The sequence below is a fragment of the Drosophila arizonae genome, chromosome 2, assembly GCF_054131065.1.
Source record: "Drosophila arizonae isolate 15081-1271.41 chromosome 2, UAZ_ARI_1.0, whole genome shotgun sequence".
NCBI lineage: Eukaryota > Metazoa > Arthropoda > Insecta > Diptera > Drosophilidae > Drosophila > Drosophila arizonae.
Window position 1 is genome coordinate 17,299,801 of NC_142922.1, and position 22,582 is coordinate 17,322,382.

The following is a 22,582-nucleotide window of genomic DNA, read 5'->3' on the forward strand; positions in this document are numbered from 1 at the left end:
TCTGCTCCAACTCTTTTATACTGTTTTTCTTGAATTACCCCTGCTGCTTCTCCTCCCCCTCCGCCGCTCTCACGACAACATCTCAGCTCTAATAATCATGACTTGTTAATCTTTACGCTTCTGCCTTCACACTCGCTACCATCTGGCCAAAGCACATTTTCTCAACCTCTTTTTTCCCCCAACGCCTGCTGCCCCCCACCACCGCTTCCTCTTCCCTTTTCCTCTTTCCCTCTTTTATCTGGTGCTTGTCACGTCTGGCCAGCTGCCTGCACCACAGAAAAAGGTAAGTATAAGAAGCAACAAGCTGGGCATTTAACGGTGTATATGTTCTGTTTATGCTGCTTCCATGTCTTCTTGCTGTTGGAAGAATATTTTTCACGCATTATTATTATCATTATCGTTATTATTTTTATTATCATAGCTCAGGCAACAACACCATCTTCATCATCATCAGCAGCAGCAGCATGATATAAGTGGAAAAAGCCATTGGAACGTTTAGTTTTCAGTTTTTCCCACCTCTTACTTGAGCAGTTCCATTTTTGTGGGAAAACCCTTTTCCACTCCATTTCAATGCCAGCCAGCGCCATTTTTAAAGTTTTCTTAAGCATTTCTTGTGGTTATCCTTGGCCACAGCAAAACACTTTCATTCGTCGCATTACTTTTTGTTAGGTTTTTTCGTTTTTCTTTTTCTTTTTCGGGAAAATCACCAAAGTAAAGTCCAACCTTGAGCAGACGTTGCCTTATCGTGGGTGTTGCCAGAAATGCGTTGCTTGCAGACGATTTGCACCTTACCCCTTCGCCTCGGCTGATTTGCCGCTTACATTTTGCTGTTTAGTGACTTGGAAAAGCGCATGAAAATTCGTTTTTCTTTTATTTTTATTTTGCTTGGCTATTTTCAAGCTATTTTTTGGCACTTAACCAAGGTTAAGTAAGCTGGAACAAGCTGTTTACGCTGTAAAAGACTAAGAGCTTAAGGCATTCTATGCCAATTGAAAATGAAAGATAAATTTCTAGATTTGGAATTCAGCTTGAAATGAAAATTAATGGAGTATTTTTACAAGTCTTGAATTTAAATGTATAGATAGATTTCTTCAATTAAATTTTGTATGTTGTGGTATTCTGTCTCCATTTTCTCAGATCTCGCATTTTTTATTCGTTTGTCAATTAACATTACCTGGAAAAGGAGCTTGAGGCTTTTCTTACAATTTCTGATTCCATTGTTGACCTTTCTGGTTTTCTAAAGCATTTTCGACTTTTTTTCATCAGCGCCTGCCATTCGATGTTATTGTCAAGGTCTTTGGTTTGGACTTGTCTCTGGGCTTCATTTGGGTTTATTCACTTTTATGGCATCTATGGACGCGACAGCTGAGCACCAATCGAAACGCAAGACTGTGCAGCGAAAAGCAAAACAAATGTAAGGAAAAGCACAACAGAGAGGAACATGAACTGCGTTAGTTTGAAAATGAAATTGAAAACGTTACGCATGCGTTTTCAATGGCTCCAACGGGGGCAGGAGGAGCACAGGAGAGGGACTCTCTTCGCTGCTATTGAATGACACAAAGCATTAGGAGAAATAGTTGATGCCGCGCATAGACAAACGCACTGAAGTAAATGGAAAATTGCATTCACAAAAGTGCAGCAGCTGGAAACGTGAGGTGAAGCAAAGCCAGATGCCGCCTCCATCTTCCTCTTGGACTTGGATAACCCAATGCCCCTTACGGCGCCTGCTTCACTGAGGAAATGTGATATGTGCGCTCGCTCTGTCTGCTTTGTCATCTCTTTCGTTTTTGTTTTTCTCTCGCGAAAGTCAATAAAAGTGGGAAAGTCCACAGCGGCCTCGGTCAGAAGTTGTCCAGCTATAAGCGTGTCCAAACGCCAGGATTACCAAATAGCAGCAGGAGCAGGAGACAGGACGCCAAAGAGAGATAGGAGCAGAGGACTTTTGTCATGTCCGCGCGCATATCGGTTGCCATCTTGTGGCTCATTGTGGCCAGGCTGGAAGGTAACACAGCGGCTGGCAACAGTGGCGAAAGGTAAGGACACCAAACCAAAAGCCGAAAAAAAAATAACAGAAATGAAGAAGAGTAACGGTTGTAACTAACTGCGCCATACTCTCTCTATCCATATAATTGATGCATTGAAAACATGATTATCAAATTCACTTATCAAGGACCTTCATTAGTAATACTCTAACTCAAAAATAGACACGAATCTATGTTGCAACTTTATAGCTTTCCAGCTCTACTTGCACTTTTACCGAACCAATATACCCCTTTCAATCACACACAAAACCAGCGCATTCAAAGTAAATGTTTAATCTGTTTGCCCAGGGTACACATACGTCTGCACATGCCGGAAGTTGTGCGCCAGCACACGCACTTCCACAAGGTCTACAAGCACTTCCCCCTTCCCGTGGCGCCACCACAACAACTGATGCCCGTTGCCGCACCGCCCATGGGCAAGCCGCATGTCTCGCTGCTGGGCTACACGACAACGGCGAGCGGCAGCGGCGGCATGGCGTCCAGCGTAAAGCAACTGATGGCCACGGCCGACACGCCCATGGCCATGTCGATGGCCACACTGAAGCCAAAGTATGGGCCCGCTCTGTTTGACAACTACAACCAGCAGCAGGGGGCAGAGTTGAAGGCGACATTACCATCAACGACGCCAGCTACAGTGAAGCTTGGCAGCAGTGTCAGCAGCAGCAGCAGCAGCAGCAGTGGCAGCAGCTCAATGCTACAGCAGCAGCAATTGCTGCAACAGTTGCTGACATCCATCAAAGCTGCACAGCAGCAGCGCTTGCAACAGCAAATGGAAATGGAAGCGGAGCCGGAGACTGAAACGGAACTGGAGCCGGAACTCGAGAACAATGAGCTGCTCAATGGCAACCTGATGGCTGCCCTGCAGCGCGAATATCTAGCCAAGTTCACCGGCCGACAGCAAAAACGCAAGAAGGTCAATCACTTGAACAAGCCGCAGAGCAGACCCAGACAGAAGCCGCAGCAGTTGCTGTCGAACAGCGAGGAGCAGTTCGACGATTACCAGGACGAGATGGACACGCGCTACGCGGAGCCAGATGAGCCCAACGAACAGTATCTGGATGCAGCCAAATCCTGGGCTGAGCTGGGCGAGAACGAGGACGACAGCGCCGCGGCATTCAGTGGACAAAATAATGCGCTTAGTTCGGTCCCCAGTGTCGATGATTTCCTCAACGAAGTCAGCGGCAAGTCCTATGCGCCCTACTATGGCAGCATGTACAATCAATATGGCAGCACTGCATACACGGACAGCAGATACAACGAATATGGCAACACTGGCAGCATGTACAATGACTATGACAACATCGATCCCACAGGCGGGTCTGTTTGGCAGGCCACGCCCACCGCTGCATACAACAGCTATTCGCGACCCACTCAGGCCACGCCCATACGACCACGACCACGTCAGCGAGCACGGCCAAGCGCTCCGGCTACCAGCTCGACCAGTCCAGCACAGAATGGCGGCAAAATGAGATACGTCAAGCTGACGACACGCAAGAAACGCAAGAATCGCATCAGAGCGAAAAGATATCGCATTTAGAGATAGGCTGCGCAGTTACTTATTAACGGTTAGCATACTTTTCTGAGTCACTCTGCAGTTGGATCGGGCATCTAAACTCAAACTTAGTATTACCCACATATAAATATTGTTATGTTTTGATGTTTTGTAGTAAAGATTTTAGTAGGAACGCAGCAAATGCTTTCTTTTCTCTTTAGTTCTTAGAGTGGGGTATTTGGGATATTCGTTGTTCAACACTGGAAAAGGCTGCATTTGTTAACCATAATATGCATAGAGTTGCCATCTTTGTTCGAGCTGTCCAATAAGACGTAAACGTGATAAAGAATGCTAAAATTTCTTTTAAGGAAAGTAATGAGAAAATTTAACAGCAAAAATACATTTCTATATGACAGAGCTGCCATTTACTTTAAGGAACTTAATTGAATAATCTATAAAGTAACCAGAAAACTCAGCTCTCAGCCAGAGGTCCATATTTAGTATCAGGAAATATTTTATAACATTAATGAAGAAGCCATTTTTCATGGATAACAAATTTCAGTTTTAACTTCCTTCTTAACCACTTTGTAATAGTTCGCCTACATATGCCAAATAATCTTGTAAAATCTATGAGATCAACTCAGTTAAGCACTCTTACCCATTTTAGAGCGATTTCACGCTTGAATTCCTAAACAACTTCAAATTCCAATCACAAGCACTTACCTGTAAAGAGATAAAAGATATAAGAGAAAAGTTAGTCAAATGAAATTTTTGTAATATTTCAGGCAGTAGCACTTAAATAATCATAGTAATTACTAAATACAATTCCATGATGCCTTTTTCATCTAGTATCCGGTGTCTCTAGCCCATACGAAATTGCTCATCCAAAACAAATAGCATATTCTATTAGCACACAAAGGGCCAGAGGACTTCTCCCCGCCCATAGGAGAGAACGACAAACCCCAGAAAATAGCTGAGGAAATAAAGTATACGATTAAATGTGCATAGCGAGAGACGAAGCAGGGGAAAGCAAGAAGAGCAAATAATAAGTACAAATGCTAATAAAATTCAATTAAAGGCCACAAAATTACAATAAAAGTGGCTGGGAAACTAACTCAGCAAAGGGTCGGGTCTAGCTGGTCAGAACAGAGCCTTAGTCGCCATGGCATTGTGACCTCGGCGAGGGCGGGTTGCGGGTGTCACATGAAAAGTCAAAATTAACGACTCATTTGGGCAAATTGAAGCCATAAACTACAAAGCAGAAGAAGCCAGAGCGAGCCAGCAGACCCTCCCACAGAATCTGGAGCTGGCACTAGAAGGAAGCCGAAATGCCAACCCTCAGTCCCAGCCCCCAAAGCACTGACGTCACTAAGCACAGCAGCCAAAATATAAATTACGCAAAGATTCCAAGTGAGTGACGAGCATATAGCACAGGCGAGGGATGAGGCTAGGCCAGGCCGGGCCACGCCAGGACAGGGGCTATCAGGCTAGTCGAGCTGTAGCTCTCTATGGGGTGTTTCCGTTTGCCTTGTAGCTGCCGCTCGCTTTGTTTATGTGCTCGGTCTCATCCTTTATTTTCGTTTTTGGCAATAATTTTTATTTCATTTTGCTTTCGCTCATAAAAATGTGTCACACAAAACGCCCACCCACGCGCCCAGCCTCCACCTAGCTGCTAGCTCTCTGCCTTCTTTCAAGCTGCATACTTTCAGGCAAAATTAAAAGCGTGCAAGATTTTCATGTGTGTGTGTGTTAAGTGTGAGCGAGACGGACAGCAAAACTTGTTCCTCTGACGGCTGTATGCTACGGTGTGGGCGTGGCATCTGGCATATGGCAAGGCGACACATAAAGTGTTGATGTGTCAGCCATATGACATTTATTGTTTCAGAGGAGTGAGCGCTGACGGAAATTTTCCCATGTTCCATCCAAACGTTTATTATCGCCGCCAGATGGCGTCAGTGTGCCGCAACAAGTAGAATCCTCGCGTGTGGCGAGTGTGAACCGCAAAGAGCTCCGGATGCGTACGATGCTGGACTGACCCGTTTATTTGACGGCCATGTTTGCTGTGGTCTACCATTCCAATCAATTTGATCAAATAAAATATACATATATATATATATAAGAGTATACATTTCCCTTGCTCTATTTATCTGGTTGCAATATAAATGGCTATTGCAAATGAAGTTCGACGAGCCATTTCAATTGAACTCGTGCTTTTTTGGACAGCTATTGCTAGTTATTAAAAATTTCATATTTATATATATATTTTGTTTTAATTAAAATTTAGAATTTGGAACTGAACGTATTTAAATGCATATGCAAACCAGCTTAGCTTGACCTATTTTATTCAGATTTTTTTTTTTATCGTAAATTCAAATTTTGCTTGAAAATGTATTCAGTTTGGTTGTTCAGTTGTTTCCAAGTTGGCAGCACTTTGAATACATTTCTATATGTATAAATACTCATATATATCTGCACAAATTTCTAAGTTAAGTGAAACGTTTATTGTTTTCCATTAAAATTTGCCTTTTGTTTAATGAGCGTATCATAAAACGCGCATTATAACGGATGAGGGGATGCAGCGATCCACAATTTCGTGTATTTTTTTTTTATAGCCCCAACAAAAAACTTTATAAGCATCATAAACGAAGTGACATAGTAACATATATTTATATATATTTATATCAAAATTATACTATATCGCATCTCTTGCATTTAATTTCATGTTTTCGCAATATCAAATTAATTCGCCAGCTGGTGGCGCTGCCTCCCGCTTGAGCAGACAGCATTAAATGAGATGAATAAATAAATATAACATTATCACTGCAATTTCGCCTCAAAGCATATCATTTGTCATCCAACGGGGACTGGAGTCAGGGCCACAATTCCAGTCCGTAGCCTAGTTTCGTGTTAGTCAATCCTAGCGGGCTGTGGCTGGCATAAAAATGCAATGGCAAACAATTCATTAATTTAATTAATTTGTGGCAATTAAATGAGGCTCACAGAGAGAGAGAGAGAGAGAGAGCGAGAGATATATGTAGAGTGAGTAGAGTGGATGTTGCTGCTGTTTGTGCCCCATGGGGCAACTAGAAAAGACGCACAGTCATCATCAAGTCTATGCGCGGGTCATTAGTTATACGCATGTATCTAGGGGCTTCCCCTTCTCTCTCTCACATTCTCATTCTCTCTGCTTTGTCTGTTTTATTTTCGACCTGCCCATCATCTGGGGTCCTATCAATTCCACAGGACGCGCCCTCACATTTGACTGCTGCTGTTGCTGCCACCAAAATGGGCTGCCCGTTACGAAACGCAAATAACAACAAGCTGGCTTCCATTGTTCAAGGTGTTGAAATGTGGCACTTAACTGTGACGCAAATCCAACACACACGCACACATATATTTATTTACCACGTGTCTACTAAATGGGCAGGTGTTGCGGCACTCAAAAGAACACGCCGTATTCGAAGCAGACAAAGACCAAGACGAACGACAACTATACACAACATACTTCAAATGCTCTTAATTGCTTGTCATCGCGTCGAGACAAGCCAAACGAAATGATTCAGCTCATGATATGATTAAAGAGCGCCGTGTGCTTGAGAGAAAAATACATTATAATTACAGGTATCAGAAACAGGTAAAAGGTGTTAGCTCTTGAACACTTTAAACAACAAAATGTTTCTTTATATTGCAATAAAAAACTCCTTTGTATGGAAGAAGCGAGACACAAAATGAGAAGAATGGAGAGCGAGAGATTGAGAGAGGGAGATACATAATAATATCTATAGCAATATAAACTATTAACATATATACTTTTCGCCCCAAATACTTTAGAGAGAGGGAGATATATAATAAAATATATATTACAATAAAAAGTCTATAATTATATATACTTTTCGCCCCAAATACTATAAATATTTGTTTTATTTATATCGCTTGTATTACTATTGTTATTCAGGTCTATTGGGAATATTGCGAATGAATATAAAATGTATGTATTAATAAAAATTTATTATTTTAGTGTTATCAAATTAAAATATCTAATTTTGTATTCACCTGGAACCACCTAAAAAATGCACAAAAAATTTCTTTTTTTGTATTGAAAATACACATCTATTTATTTTTTCAGCCATTTCGTTATCTCGCCAGCTTTTACAGTGACGAGCAAAACTGTAACACGAATTCAATGTTGCGACTTCAAGAGTCTGTATTTTTGCTTCTACTATATGGATGTTTAAGATCTTAATTTTATTTTGTTAGTATGGTATTTAGCTGTCTTACCTGAAAATTTGAAATCATTCGGTTGACTGGAATAATTATAAGAAATAAAAATGTAAAGAAAGTCAAATGTTACAGTTTTGCACCCGGGTCATTTTTCAACAAATGTATTTATTAATAATTTTTTAATAATTAATGCATAACACTTTTGACTTTTTTTGCTCATTAATGTCATTTGCCATCATTTTTGTGTACCGTCGCACCATTTCAGCAAAGTCGCGCACCAAATGTCCTTGTTCCTCTCCCACAGCTCTTTCATTCCATTTGGAGCCACCCATAATTCGCAAGCTGCGATTTCACATGACTCCATATATTTTCAATGATATTCATGTCTGAAGAGTATTCAGGACACTTCAGGGACTTGAATCCTTGCCATATTATCCACTTTTTGACCAAATTAGACGTGTTCTTTGAGTCATTGCTCTGCATTTTTCAGTAGTAAAACCCAGATGTTCACTTTATTCTCCCAATTTCTTTTGTAAAATGATCAGATACTATCCCGAAACGTTATGCCATCGATTAAAGCCAAGAGTTCCAGCACAATTTTTATTTATTCTCGCTTAAACCAAAAGAGAGCAGCCACCGCGCTTGACAGTTTGCCTTACTCTACTGTTACAGTCAACAGACTGGACTGTGGGATCTCTATGCTAATGTCAAGAATATCCATATGACGCAAAATTGTTGTTTATTGTTTTATCTGACCATATTAACAGTTTCAAGTCATATGGACAATTCTGGCATTAGCTGAAAGCTCCCACAGTCCAGTCTGTTGACTGTAACAGTAGAGTAAGGCAAACTGTCAAGCGGGGTGGCTGCTCTCTTTTGGTTTAGGGGAAAATAAACCAAGATTGTGCTGGACTCTTGGTTTTAATCAATGGAATAACGTTTCATGAGCAATACCTGATCATTTTACAAAAGAAATTGGGAGAATAAAGTGAACATCTGGGTTTTACTACTGAAAAATGCAGAGCAATGACTCAAAGAACACGTCTAATTTGGTCAAAAAGTGGATAATATGGCAAGGATTCAAGTCCCTGAAGTGTCCTGAATACTCTTCAGACATGAATATCATTGAAAATATATGGAGTCATGTGAAATCGCAGCTTGCGAATTATGGGTGGCTCCAAATGGAATGAAAGAGCTGTGGGAGAGGAACAAGGACATTTGGTGCGCGACTTTGCTGAAATGGTGCGACGGTACACAAAAATGATGGCAAATGACATTAATGAGCAAAAAAAGTCAAAAGTGTTATGCATTAATTATTAAAAAATTATTAATAAATACATTTGTTGAAAAATGACCCGGGTGCAAAACTGTAACATTTGACTTTCTTTACATTTTTATTTCTTATAATTATTCCAGTCAACCGAATGATTTCAAATTTTCAGGTAAGACAGCTAAATACCATACTAACAAAATAAAATTAAGATCTTAAACATCCATATAGTAGAAGCAAAAATACAGACTCTTGAAGTCGCAACATTGAATTCGTGTTACAGTTTTGCTCGTCACTGTATGCTATTTAGCATATGCACTGGGGGTTGTATTCCCATGACCCCAAACGATTAGTCCGGATCGCATTTGCATAAATAAAACCCCAAGCAGAGACCACACTAGAATTAAAGTGCTCAGCGGCATTTGTCATGCAGTCATCAGCCCGACGACCGCTGGGCAGTCGAGCAATTTAATTAAAATGAAAAGTACAACAACAACAACAACAACAATGACGACGACAAGTCAGAATACTCGCGAGTATTCCGAATGTATTACAAAATGCTAATTAAATGCCATGAAATTGGGGCAAGCCTCACAAATGTAAGCCACTAATCGCGCCCACGCGCTTGGCCAGCGCATGAGGGCGTGCCAGGGGGAGGACACTCTTTCGTTTTGTTTTTGATAAACATTTTTCTGCAGCCAGTCTCAAGTGCATTGTGTTCAGCAAAAAAATTACAAGTTTTTGCGTCAATTTGCGGCAATTAAATGAAATTACTTTTGTGTGTCACATGCATATGACTGCGTATGGGGATGATGATGGTAGCGATAATGATGATGATGATGATGTTGAGTATCGCTGTCATCGCCAGTTAAATGTGCTTCACTTACACACACACACGCACGCACACTAGGATGCATGCTATTAATATGGCTAAACACTTCAATTCCAGCAAATTGTTTGCTCATGAAAAATTTATTTTAAGTAAGAAACTCTTTAAAATTAGAATGAGTATGGAAATATGCAAAATTTAACAACAAAGCCAGTGTTGTAAAACACCTTAGAAGAATAGAAATTCATCTCTATGGAGTATTTTACAGTTTCCTGAAGGAAACATCAATATATAAACATATAATTACACATCTATGTAAACAATTGAAACAAAGCAAAATTTACAAGAGATTATACTAGACTCTAGCAATAAATGAAGTCAGCCAGTGTTATAAAACTAAATAGGTATTCTGTCACATAAAACTACAAATGTTTGCAATAATAAATCCACCCAAAAGTGTCACAAAGCAATCGACGTGCTGAGTTAAAGTCAGCCATTATAAATGATATAATTTAGCTATCTTTCTTTTGCTGCCCAGTGAATAATGAGATAATGTCGGCTGCAAGTGCTATCAACTGTGGTATTTGAGCAATTTGCACTACTAACAATCCGATCTAAATTTCAGTTGACATTTTAAACAATTAAAACGAATGAATGCATTCACACAAAAGGCACCAACTGCGAGAGCTGTGAAAGGCAAAACTGACATCCGAATGGCAAAAACCTCAAACTGACATTGATGTGATTTTTCCCGACGACGACGACGACGACGACGACGATGATGATGATGACAAAGTCTGGAATGATGGGCAACGTCTGTTAGCCCGGAAAGGCTGAAATAAAATGCGTAACACTGGATGATGCAGTGCGTCGCCAGCTCGGTTGCCATCTCTGCGGTTGTTGTTCGTCATCATTCGTTTTGCTTGACTCTGTCAGTTTTCTGATTATCCCAACAGGCGTCATGGCCAGGCAAGGAATGAATGTGTTTGTATGTGTTCCGGAGGGGGGCTGCTTTTGGTTCGTCGGATCGGACAGCTGTGATTACAAACTTTTCTGTTTATGTTTTGTAATTGTGTGCCATGGGTTTTGTCGGTTTTTGACAGTTATGATGAAGAAAAATGTGGGTGCCACACACATCTACATGCACATACATGCATGCATGCCTGCATGCAGGCATTTCTCTCTCACACTCTCTCTCTCTCACTGCCTGTATGTGTATGTGGATGATGCATTAGACAGCAGTCAACGCAATGCGGCTAGCCATTCTTTTAGATACACTCAACTTATTGTTGCATATTGCAGCGCACATGGCAAACCGCACTTTAAATGTGACAACGAATAATGCAGAACACAATTTTCCAAATTGAAATGCATCGAGGCAAAGCATATATGCGAAGGCATCCAGAGATTAGGAAATCAAAATGAATTGCAGTCTAGCAAAAGGCAATTTCGATTGTAGTGATAACTAACCGATTTATTTCAACAAGTGAATGTGGTAAATGTTCTTTTAGAGCTGATATAGTGAGAGAAGAAGGGATTACAAATAGGTGTTCCTGGAGACACTATGAATCTGTATAAGTCCTCATAGGCAATGCCTTAAAATGCATCTATAAAATTGTATAATTTCTGAATTATTTTTAAGCCAACTTAAAGCGTTGCTTTACCTATCCAGAAGTTAAGATATTGAAAAGAAGAATTTTTAATTTAATTTACTATATATAATCCATATCTAAATAAAAATATGACAATCAGATATAATATAAAATATGAAGACACGTTCTAATACATTTCCAAATCCCACCAACTTCTTCCGTTCGAAAATATTTACGATTTATTTCATTAAGCACAGGAATTAAAATAAAATCTCATAGTAAAACACCTATGCTAATTTCCAGCGGGAATTTCAACAAAACTGGCCAAAAAATTGAGGCTGTCAACAACTTGATCACTGTCAGGCGGCTGGCTTGTGACTCAAGCCCTATCTTATATTCACTGTCAATGCATATCAAGAACTCTGACGCCTGACCCCTATGGGAAATGGTTTACAGTCGCCCTCTTGCATAAACCATATACCAAATAAAGCCTTGAAGTATTGTTTACGTAAATTGTGAACAGGGAAAAATGTGGGTGAAGCGGTGCGGCGGGCCATCGGAAAATTTTGTAAAATCCACTGGCAAACGAATAGAAACAAGAAATACAATAAATAAAGGAAATGCATTTTATACTCGAATATTGCATACAATTTGACAATAGGTGGGCAAAAGTGCCCGACTAGCCGCCTCTCTGTGTGTATGTGTGTGTGTGTGTGTGTGTGGCATGGGTTCTTTTACTCGAGTGCCCATTGACCATATATCATAATAAAAACACACACACACACAGACACTCACATACACATCCAGACCCAGAGCGAGCCACACATAAAGGTTGCTACTTGGACGCCGAGAACACTTGTCCTTGGTGTGGAAAACTTTTGTCGTAGAGCGAGAGAAATTGAAAATATTCAAGCACTGAAAAGTTTCTCCTGATAGCACAAAACTATGAGTGTCAGTGTGCGTGTGAGTGTGTGTTGTTTCATATAGTTTATAGAGCACAGACCCTACAATTCTAGCAGACCTAGGGAAGTGAGAGAGGCGCAACTATGTCAAGTGCAGACTACAACATTTTAGCTGCGGCGGCATTCACTGTTCTCAGCTTAAATATTTAAACAATTTCTGAATAAATATGAGCACGCAACGAAAATGTGTAACAAACTAAATTAGCTAGTCCCTAGTTGCATGCGATAACTATTTAATGAGCGAATAGTTCAAATTGTAAATTCAGAAACTGTACATTATTTAGATATTATTATTTCAAACTCACCTCCAATTCGTTCTCATTTGAATGATCATTTTAAAAATATCCTTTATAAATTTTATATAATCTTATAATCTTATTCTTATAATCTTCTTACTAAGAATTTTTCTTAATATTCGCAGCAAACACTTAATAAACTACAAAGCCCTTTCCCTTCGTAATGTGCTGTTAGCACTACTTTATTATATAAATTGACTCACTTCTATTCTTCCGCTCTTCGTACCTGACCCACCTGTCTGCTTTGCTAACAAGCTCTCGCTAAATGCCTGACGTGGAAAACTGTCCACACTTGACAAATAGCCGGCAGAACAGCCCAAAATCAGTTGGCAGCTCGTTTTTTTTTTAATTCAGGTTTTCTTTTTCCGAGGTTTATCAACACTTCCGCACGATGGTGCGCATACAAAAGCAGCTACATTTACGTTGAACAACTGCCTCGCACAGACACACACATACTGTAGAGACATATGCACATCCTGCTATTTTGCAGGACATTGTTTGCACTTTGATAACACACACACACACCCACACATACATATATATACTATAGTTGCCTTCATCGTCATTACGGCTATGAAAATTGCGCATGCCATCGCATTGTGTTTGACTATGAAACCCAAAGGGACGCCGCCCAATCGAGGGGGGAGGGCAGGGCGGCGTCGGCAAACGCAGCAGGCGGCGAAGTTTGCGAGGAATGCTGCTGGCAGGCATCGCTTTGCTGACAACGCATACGCCGCCATCAGCTAGATATACCCAGCCTTCTCACTCACACTCGCACTCACTTGCCGTCTCTCTCGCTCTCTCTGCCTCTGGCAGAACAGTCAAAACTATTTTTCGCTTGGCATTTCAAGCATTTTATGGTTTTATTTCAACAAAAATTTCGCCTTTAAACACGCAGATAGTTGCATGCCACAGCTGGCTTCATTCCGGCTATCACATGGCACCACAACAGCCAGTTTCCCAATCCCCCCTTCCCCCCCCCCCCCCCCCCCCTCTTCCTGCTGTTCCCATCGGCCGTCTGTTAATTCATTGCCATGTGCTTTTCATTACGCATACGCATCGTGTGCCGCCTCCAAAGAAGTGTCCCTGGGCTTCTGCTCCTGCTGCAGCTTCTGCTGTCGCTCCTACAAATTTTCCAGATATATATTGAAATATTTTGCGAACAACAAAAGGTTTTCCATTAAGAAGAAGCTCAAATGTGTAAATACCTTAAGGCTTTAATTAAAAGATATTAATTTTAAATCAGATTATTATGCAACTAATAAGTAGAATGGTCTTTAATATATTCCATATAAAATATTTAATACTTTTCCGGTTTTGCAGAAAAAGATAAAAATATTTCTTAAACTAGTTTTTATTTTTGGGCAAAGTTAATCAAATATTTCGCTTTAAGCTTGACTTCAAAAAAATATCTTTTAAACAAAATGAGAATACATTTTTTTTACAACCTTTAAAATAAATTGTATATATCTATCAGATGGTTTACGTACGTTTTATTGCTTCTATGTAAATATAATGTCAACTTTTCGCATATAAATTGCAAGAAGCAACAATTTCGACTGGCTGTACAAATAGAATAGAATGAAAAACAAATGGAACACGAAATGAAATTAAAAACGTAAATTGCACTTTTTGAAAACTGAAAAGCAAATAAATAAATAACACGGCCAACGAGAAGGACCAACAGAGTCGCTGTACGGCTCGTTTGCTTAGGCTAGAGATAAGCCAGCAGGGATAGGATTGAGGGTGACAGAAGTAAATGGGGGGGTGGGGAAGGCACACAAACAGAAAGAGCTGCGTCCATTTTTAGCCTTTTAGCCGTTTTACATCCAGTTGGCTTTTTATGCCTGTCTGTTTGGCTGTTTGGTGCCGCCGGAGCCGCTTGTCATTAATATTTCACAACCAGGCAGGCAGGCAGACAGGCAGGACAGGATGGCCCCGGTAGAGTGGAGGCATGGTTCATGGTCTAAGCTTGAACAAAACAACAGAGCCCCCGCCAGCCCCGGCCACAATTAAAATCAGATTAAAGTTACGCTAATTTATGCGACCGCACGGCGACACAAAACGAAAGCGGATTTTCCGAGTTCCACCATGAAAGCCGTTAAAGAACGGCGACAGTGGCGTCCATAAGCGCACACAAGCGGGGGTTCACAAAATTTGTCAAAAACAACAACTGCACCAGATTTCCTTCTTGTCCCGACACAGGCGAAGACGCTTAGACAAAGTCTAAGCCACGGAGCACAAAGAGAACTAACCCCTTGTTCATCGCCTCTCTCCCCCCGTTTCAATCTCGATTGAGCTTTCCTCAGATTGTTGCGGTTTTAGTTTTCGCGGAAATTTCGGTTTTCCACATTCTGCCAAACTGTCCAAGATGTCTAACGGGGATTACCAGCTCTAAGCCCGGCCTCTGCATTTCGCTGACAATTTCGTCCGGTTGAGCCCTGATAATTGCTTTGAGACTCCACCCAAACCTTAACCTTTAACCCCAACCCCCAGCTGTGGTTCAGTTACCAAACAAACTTTGCGAAGAGCACAACACAAAAACCTTCTGACCAAATTCAAAGTCAAAGGGTAAACAGTAGTCAATCGCAGGACCCCAGCGAGACTGAAATGTGGACATTTTTGATGGAATTGAGTAGTATGCAAATGCAAAAGGCAGGAACCTCATGAGCTCAACGACAATTGAGTTCACTATTCACGATGCATCATGCCCTAAAATCAATACACATTTTGTGACACACAGCAACTCGAGTGGGTTTGAAGAATTTTGTTGGGAAATTTTCATAAATTTGCACAATTTGCTCTACTGAATTCCAGTAGCACAAAAACAAAACTGAACAAAAGACGACAAAAATTTGAATATCTACGTGAGCAAAAATCAAACAAACAAGTGGACATCGGAAAACCCAACGAACCAAAGTTATCAAAGACATTTTTGGATAAATTCATTAATACACTTATCTCAGTTTGACAGCATTTAATTTTAAAGCTCTACACTTTACAAAATTCTATTTCTACTCTATATATATGTATATGTATATATTTTTATCCAAGCTGCGCTGCCAAAACAACAACATATATACACTTTTATTCAGTTGACTGTCGCGTCACATTTCTGACTCTGCTCGGAGTGCGCTCTTATTGTTATTTTCCTCCGGCTGTCTGTCTGGCAAACACAATTGCGAACAATTCAATTTAATTAAGAGTTTTACAGACAACACCCAGACGAAGCCACCCAAACTGGCACACATAATAAAGCGAAGTCAAAAACGCCGACAAATTTTTGGGCGTATACAAATTTTAACTCTTGGCTTACATCAGCAACATATGAAGGCTCAATGCTACTACTCCTTTATATACTTAAAAAAAAAAAATAAATAAATAAATTCCCTGAAAAACAAACTAGAACTGTAAATGATTTTCCATTGATATTTAGGTTTTAGATATTTAGGTTTATCTAAAAAATCCCAATTTTTCATTATTAAACATTTTCATATTTTATAAATTAAAAAGATGTCAAAATATATATTTTTGTATGGAAATATAATTTAAAATTCGGATTTAAATATATATATATATAATTTTTCATTATTTTCATTTATCATCTAATATATATTTTCTATTTGCCTTAAGCAAGAATTTGCAATTCTCTTTGTACTTTGCGCTTGCTTTAGCCAATCAAAAGTTCGAAGCAAAAAAATAAAAATAAAATATAAATTGATGTTTATTGAAATTTTTCGATTCAGATTACTAAACGAATAAGAGACAGTAAATAAATTGCAATAGTCGAGTAAGTTGCTGGCCATGCAGGCGGAGCGAGTTGCACAGTAAATTCAGAAACAAATCTCAAACAATTATTTACAGTAAATGTAGATTGTTTATTAAAAGCAGAGGATAACTTGAACGCACACACACACACATATGCATGCAAAGCACACTCTTGCCCGCTCTAACAAAGATATGCCATGTTACAGGCTGTTTCACAATGTAAATGTAACACTTGCTACATGGCAGCTATTCGACCAGTAAATATCTGCACTGTTACTATATACATATATATATATATATATATATATATATATATATATATATATATATATATATATATATATATATATATTTGTATCTATAGCTATTGAGCCACCCACACAGAGAGACAGAGATTGAAACATACACACACACACACACACACATACGACATTTGTTTACTTGCTGCCTGGCAATTTTCCTTAACAAGCTGAATATCCTTATGCTTTTAAATGTTTCTCAAATACCACTTCAGAGTTTTTGGCTAGTTGGTGAACCGGATTTATAATAATTAATTGGCTACAACATTTGCACATTTGTAAAACAATACCATGTGTGTATTTGAGTGTGTGTGGGTGTGTGTGTGTGTGTGTCTGCATGTATGTTTGTGGTTTTGTTTCTTTATTTCAATATTTATTGCCAGAGCAGTTGTTCAGCTAAAGCAACGTTTTATTAAGTGCCACTGGCAATGGGCATCCACTTGACTTGAGCAGGAATTCCCGCTCCTATGGCTACGCACGATGGTGATGCGAGTAGTATTAGTCTGAAAGTGGATATCGATAAAGTTTAGCACTTTAGTTTGTTTATGACAGCTGCGAGTGCCCTTCGATGCGATTCTCAAACGGTTAAAGTGGACGATAAGTGCGTAAGTTACGAGCTGCGCTCATTAACTTTTAGTGCTAACTTTCACGATTGAAGGAAGCTTCTTTATGGCATTAACTCATATTCATTTATCGATTATTGCATAAAGATGTGGATATGCATTATGTTTCCTAGCTAAACTTAAATACATATAAAATGCACATAACTTGAAAAATGCACGATTTATTGATTTTTTGTTATCGATAGGCAGTTGAGTCGACTTGAATGCTGCTATACTGTTTATTATTATTATTATTATTTTTTATATATATTTTAAAATTATATATAATTTTTTATTTATTTGAAAATTTATATTTATTTACTTTCTACACTTCCATGCAGCGTATCACGAAAGATATACAACGAAAATATTCTCAGTTTGCGTTAGAGGGTGCGACTGGTCTAGGAATTGTGGTTTCTGTACTATTTCTATTATTATTATTATTGCTGGGGCGAGGCATTCTGGCACATATGAAAATGCCAAGTTCAAGCACGTAGCAAGAGGAAGATTATATATTTTCTTGCACACACTCGTCGATTCATAATTAAGTTTTGCCTTTTGCTAATAGGTTTTGGCACCTATTCGATACAAGTCCGAATAAAGTTTATGGCAAACTAAATTGGCTAAATGTGGCCAGAAAAAAAAAAAAAAAAAAAAAAATACAAAAATGAATGCCATAGTTGAATCTATATGAAGAGCAACAGCAGTTTTAGTCAGAAGCCGCTGCTGGCATTGGTTTTGCCGTTGCCGTTGCCGTTGCCTTTACCGTTACCGTTGCCATTGCATTTGCAGCTTTGCTCAGCACACATTGTGGAGCTCTGTGGCAGGCAGTTTAATTGGGTCTTTTGAGCCGTCTGAATTGGCTATCGTCAGGCTGCACCTTTCGGCTAGTTCCATTATCGAAGCGGCTCACGAAACGACATCTGGCGGGTTTTGGGGGTTGCCGGCATGGGAAAAGCGGCTCAGTTTTAGGTACGCTCCGCTGAATGCGCAAAGCATCACGCATACGCACCGTGGACTAACAAGCAGTTTTCTTGCGTTACTTAAAGTCCGATGGTTGAAGCATTTGACAATTGAATAAAGCATCGATAGCTCTCATAATATGAAAGAGACAAGTTGAGCTGGAAATCATATGGTCAATGATATCTTCCCCTATTATATTTTAGCTTTAAATTGCTTTACTAAGCGCTGCGTAGCCAATTATTTTTGAATTATTGTAATTAGAGTTCGATAGCATGATAAAAGCTAAATAGATAAACAACATATTTGCGCTTTCTTTTTCTATTATGCGGTATGCAGTATTTCATGCAGTTTGTTTATCTGTTTTTTATTGTCTTTCAACTGAAATTTAGTCATGCATAACAAAAGTTTTTTTTGTATATTTGTGTGACGTTTTTTAAGCCAGGCGTCTCGACAATCGATGAAAATAGTTTTGAATAGCAAATAAAGCGACTATTGTGAATGGCTGAGCGCACCAAAACAGAGGGAATGAGTGTACAGCAAAGAAAAAGAGAAAAAAAACAACTCGATAGAAGAAAGGCAAAAAGAGAAGAATGAAAGCAACACTGCACAAAACAAATATATACCTACAAATTCAGTTAGAAGCAGACATGAGGGAGCTGCGCATAGAAGTGACTGTGAAGGGAGGGCAATATTGTTAGAGGGAGACAGACTGCTCTGGACAAACAGCACAACGCGCCAGGCTGACTGACAGTTAAAGCTAGTCCAACAAATGTCCACCCACGCCTCCCTTTTATTCGACGCCCATCTCCATTATTTATGCATCAATGGCTGCTATGACGACATGCGCTAAATTGATACAATCCACACAGAGTGTGGCCATTGCATGGGCGGGGCAGGACATGCAGAGGCGGCCGCATATGGAAGTGCTGCAGGAGACAAGGACATGCCACATAGCCGCTTCGCACAGTGGCGCCACCCGACATCACGTTACACACAACGCGACACCAGGAGACCAGGTAAAATGAATAAAAAAAAATAATAACAAAAAAAAAAATGTAGGAACCCTCTAGAAAATATTTGCAAAATTGAAAAAAAAGAAGAAGCAAATAATAGAAATAAAAAGTAGATATACATATATATGTATATATATAAAGAGTATATATCTATGGCGTTGTTGTGTGAAAGAGAGTTGAACATAAAAATGTGAAACGATAAAAACTGCAACTCAGCCGCACACTGGCATAGCCACGCCCCCGCGGCCCCTCTCTGCACCATGGCCGTGTCCTTTGGGATTTTTGTTGTTGCTGCTGCAGCTGTAATACCACGAACAAGCCACACAACTAAATAGATTCCGTCCTTTGTATTGTCGAAAGGAACAGCAGCGGGGCCTGCAGAGCCAGCCGCGTCGAGTCATTGAGCCAATTGAGTAAATTGTTTTATTGAAAGATTTTTCGCCCTCACTTCTGTCGCACTGGGTCCTATGGAGTTCGCTGAATTATCGAGTGGCCGAGTCGTACATATAGAAAAATATATATATATAGGTTTATATATGTACATATAACGATACCACAATGTGTATTTCGATTTTTTTTTTTTTTTTTTTTGTATTTTGTTATGCGCTGACATTTATGCATTTTTGATGACTCGAAAAGCTCTTTCATATTTCTTTTTTTGTGGCGGCATATTCAATTACTTTATAGTCGGATTTGTCCACATTGTAAAACAGTTAAAGCCATTTAGGGATCCATGAAAGGAATATAATGTTGAATTTTGAACAATCTATATGTAGGGAGACACTTTTTCTATAAAAGAATACAAATTTTTACACACTCTCTCGCCATATAGAATTATAAATTTGTATACCCAAATTATATTCTTCTCAAATTCCCCAAGATCGTTCAATTGCAGCATTTGCTTTAAGCCATCTTAAGCTAACCCAGACACAGAACATTTCCACAATTGTGGAATTCTATCAATGCCCTGTCTGCAGATTAAACCAAAACAGAAGCAGCTGTGTCTCTTGGCCAGACAGTAAAAAACGGCAACAAAAACGCCTAAACGGCAGACAAAAAATAAAATAGAGCTTAGAGGTAGTACTCGAAAGCAGCTAATAAAATGCAGATGCAGGCATTGCTGGTAGACACTAACTGCAGGCTATTAAAGTCATATCAGCCAACAAATCACCAATACAATGCCTGAAGATACCCTGCACAAAAAGTCTCAATACTCGCAAATTTCAGTCAATTCGATGAATTACAAATTACAAATTAAATTGGATAAAGTTAAAATGTTTAAAGATTTCAAGTTTAACTTGTGATTGTGTGTATATTCCGAGGGTATTAGAAGGTTTTCAAGCCAATTCAAATGTAATTGATACCTTTTCGGCACACGGGCTTATCGTGGCGCCTGAATGTATGCAACAGTTCGCAGCTGCACAAACGGATTATACAAAAAACCCTTTTTTGCACACGTTGTATTTACGATATTTTTAGTCCGGACTCGTCTTTATAGACGACCGAGGGGAAATGTTTTTGAGTCAATAAACTGCTGGTTTTATTTTGAGAGACTTATAAAGGCTTTGTCTTTGGGGCCACCACTTGGCAAATCAATAAAAACGTCAGCGGCAAACACGTCAGTCATTAGATTTTGGCTGGCAGTCATAAATTTTGTGGGCTCAGGGCACGCCTACTCGATAGCTGATGTTGGTGCTAGCCACAAAGGCCAATTTCGAAAAGATGCCGAGCGACAATAACCAAAGGGTTGGAGCTGCGTTTGGGTCCAGGATATGAGTGCAACTGTCACTGGCAGAGCGTTCCAATGAGGCTTCAGTCACATGTCCGTCCATGGCCCGTCCCTGCCAATGACATTCCATATCCTAAGCTCAACCTGCGGCCCATCCGCCCAACCCAACGCAATGCCGCTTGCCACAATGCATGCACAATGGGATCAATTATTTTGCGATTGCGTATGTGTTTGAGTTTCAGTTTGTGTGCATGTGTATGTTGTGTTGCGCAATGATGCTTGCGTATATTGAATGTTCATCATGACGATAATAATAATGATGATGTAGATGCCAACCTAACCAACCAAAAATTCAACAGCAGATGCCTCTGACCCACCCAACAATAACAGGCATCATGTGGTGTGGGAACGAAAGGTGGCGTGGGTGGTGTCGGGCTGCTGCAGGTGCTGCCAGCGGATGAAAATGTTTTGTCCTTTGAGTGGTTGATCAAATGTTGTGTTTGAAGGGTTTTGCGGGTTTGCAGTTTCGACATAAAATGCTCACAATGCCAAGTTCAAAAACTAGGCACGACATAGATGTGTATAGACGTGCGGTTATGTGTGTGTGTGTGTCTGTGGGTTACAAAATTGATCAACAAATTCAAAAACCAAACACACAAATTGTTGCTCTCAATAAAAAGATTTAGTTTGGATTTATGTTAGCATTTCGATAGAGATTGTTAGAGCACTACAAATAAACTGAAAAGTTTAACAGATACTCGATAAGAAAACTTTGAATTTAACATTTTATATTTTTAGAAAAAATTTAGTCAAATATTTAAGTACATATGCGAATTATTTAAGTGATATATATATATTTAGTATTATTTTAGCCTTAAAGCAATCTCTATTTTAGTATTCTCATAGACTAAATTCTATATCTAATGTTAATTTACTTGAGAGCCAGCCACGTGTCTGTCTACCTCAATAAAATTTGCATTGGATCGTTGCGAACACATTCTCTATTAGCATACACACGTAAATTTATATTTATACCTAATTATTCTCGTTGAGTTCATATGAGTAATATTGGCTAAAGCTGTCTGTTCCTTAATATCTACTCATATATTTTTCTTAGACGGCACAGCCTTGAGCCATCAAATTTTATTAGCATATTTTCCAAATGAGCAAATTCTGCTCTATCTCTATCCCGCTCTCGTCGCTTTGCTTGGCTCTCTTTCTACACAGAAATATAATTAAAATTAAATCTAATCGTATAACGAAATTTTCACCGCTAGCAAAAACGAAGCGAATTTCCAAATTGACAACAACAAAAGGAAAATCACCGTCATCACCAGACATATACAATATATATTTACACTATATAGAGTGTATGAACTATACATATATATATATCGTGATTATGACGCATCATAATGCTGATTAACATCATTAGCATGGCCGGCAGCATCAACGGCAGCTAATTAGACACACGTAACATCATTTGAAGCAATTTTCTGAGCGA

At 39.4% G+C, this 22,582-nt stretch overlaps 2 protein-coding genes across 16 annotated transcripts in view; one reads left to right on the forward strand and one right to left on the reverse strand.

The window, feature by feature from the left end:
• The window catches only part of pum (pumilio), a 203,453-nt gene that overhangs the window by 123,069 nt on the left and 57,802 nt on the right, over window positions 1-22,582 (reverse strand). The window lies entirely within an intron of this gene.
• LOC108620935 (uncharacterized) lies at window positions 1,567-3,972 on the forward strand. The gene is made up of 2 exons (XM_089476473.1): window positions 1,567-2,033; window positions 2,331-3,972. The coding sequence occupies exons 1-2, from the start codon at window positions 1,948-1,950 to the stop codon at window positions 3,577-3,579; spliced, it is 1,335 nt and encodes a 444-aa protein (XP_089332599.1). The 5' UTR covers window positions 1,567-1,947; the 3' UTR covers window positions 3,580-3,972.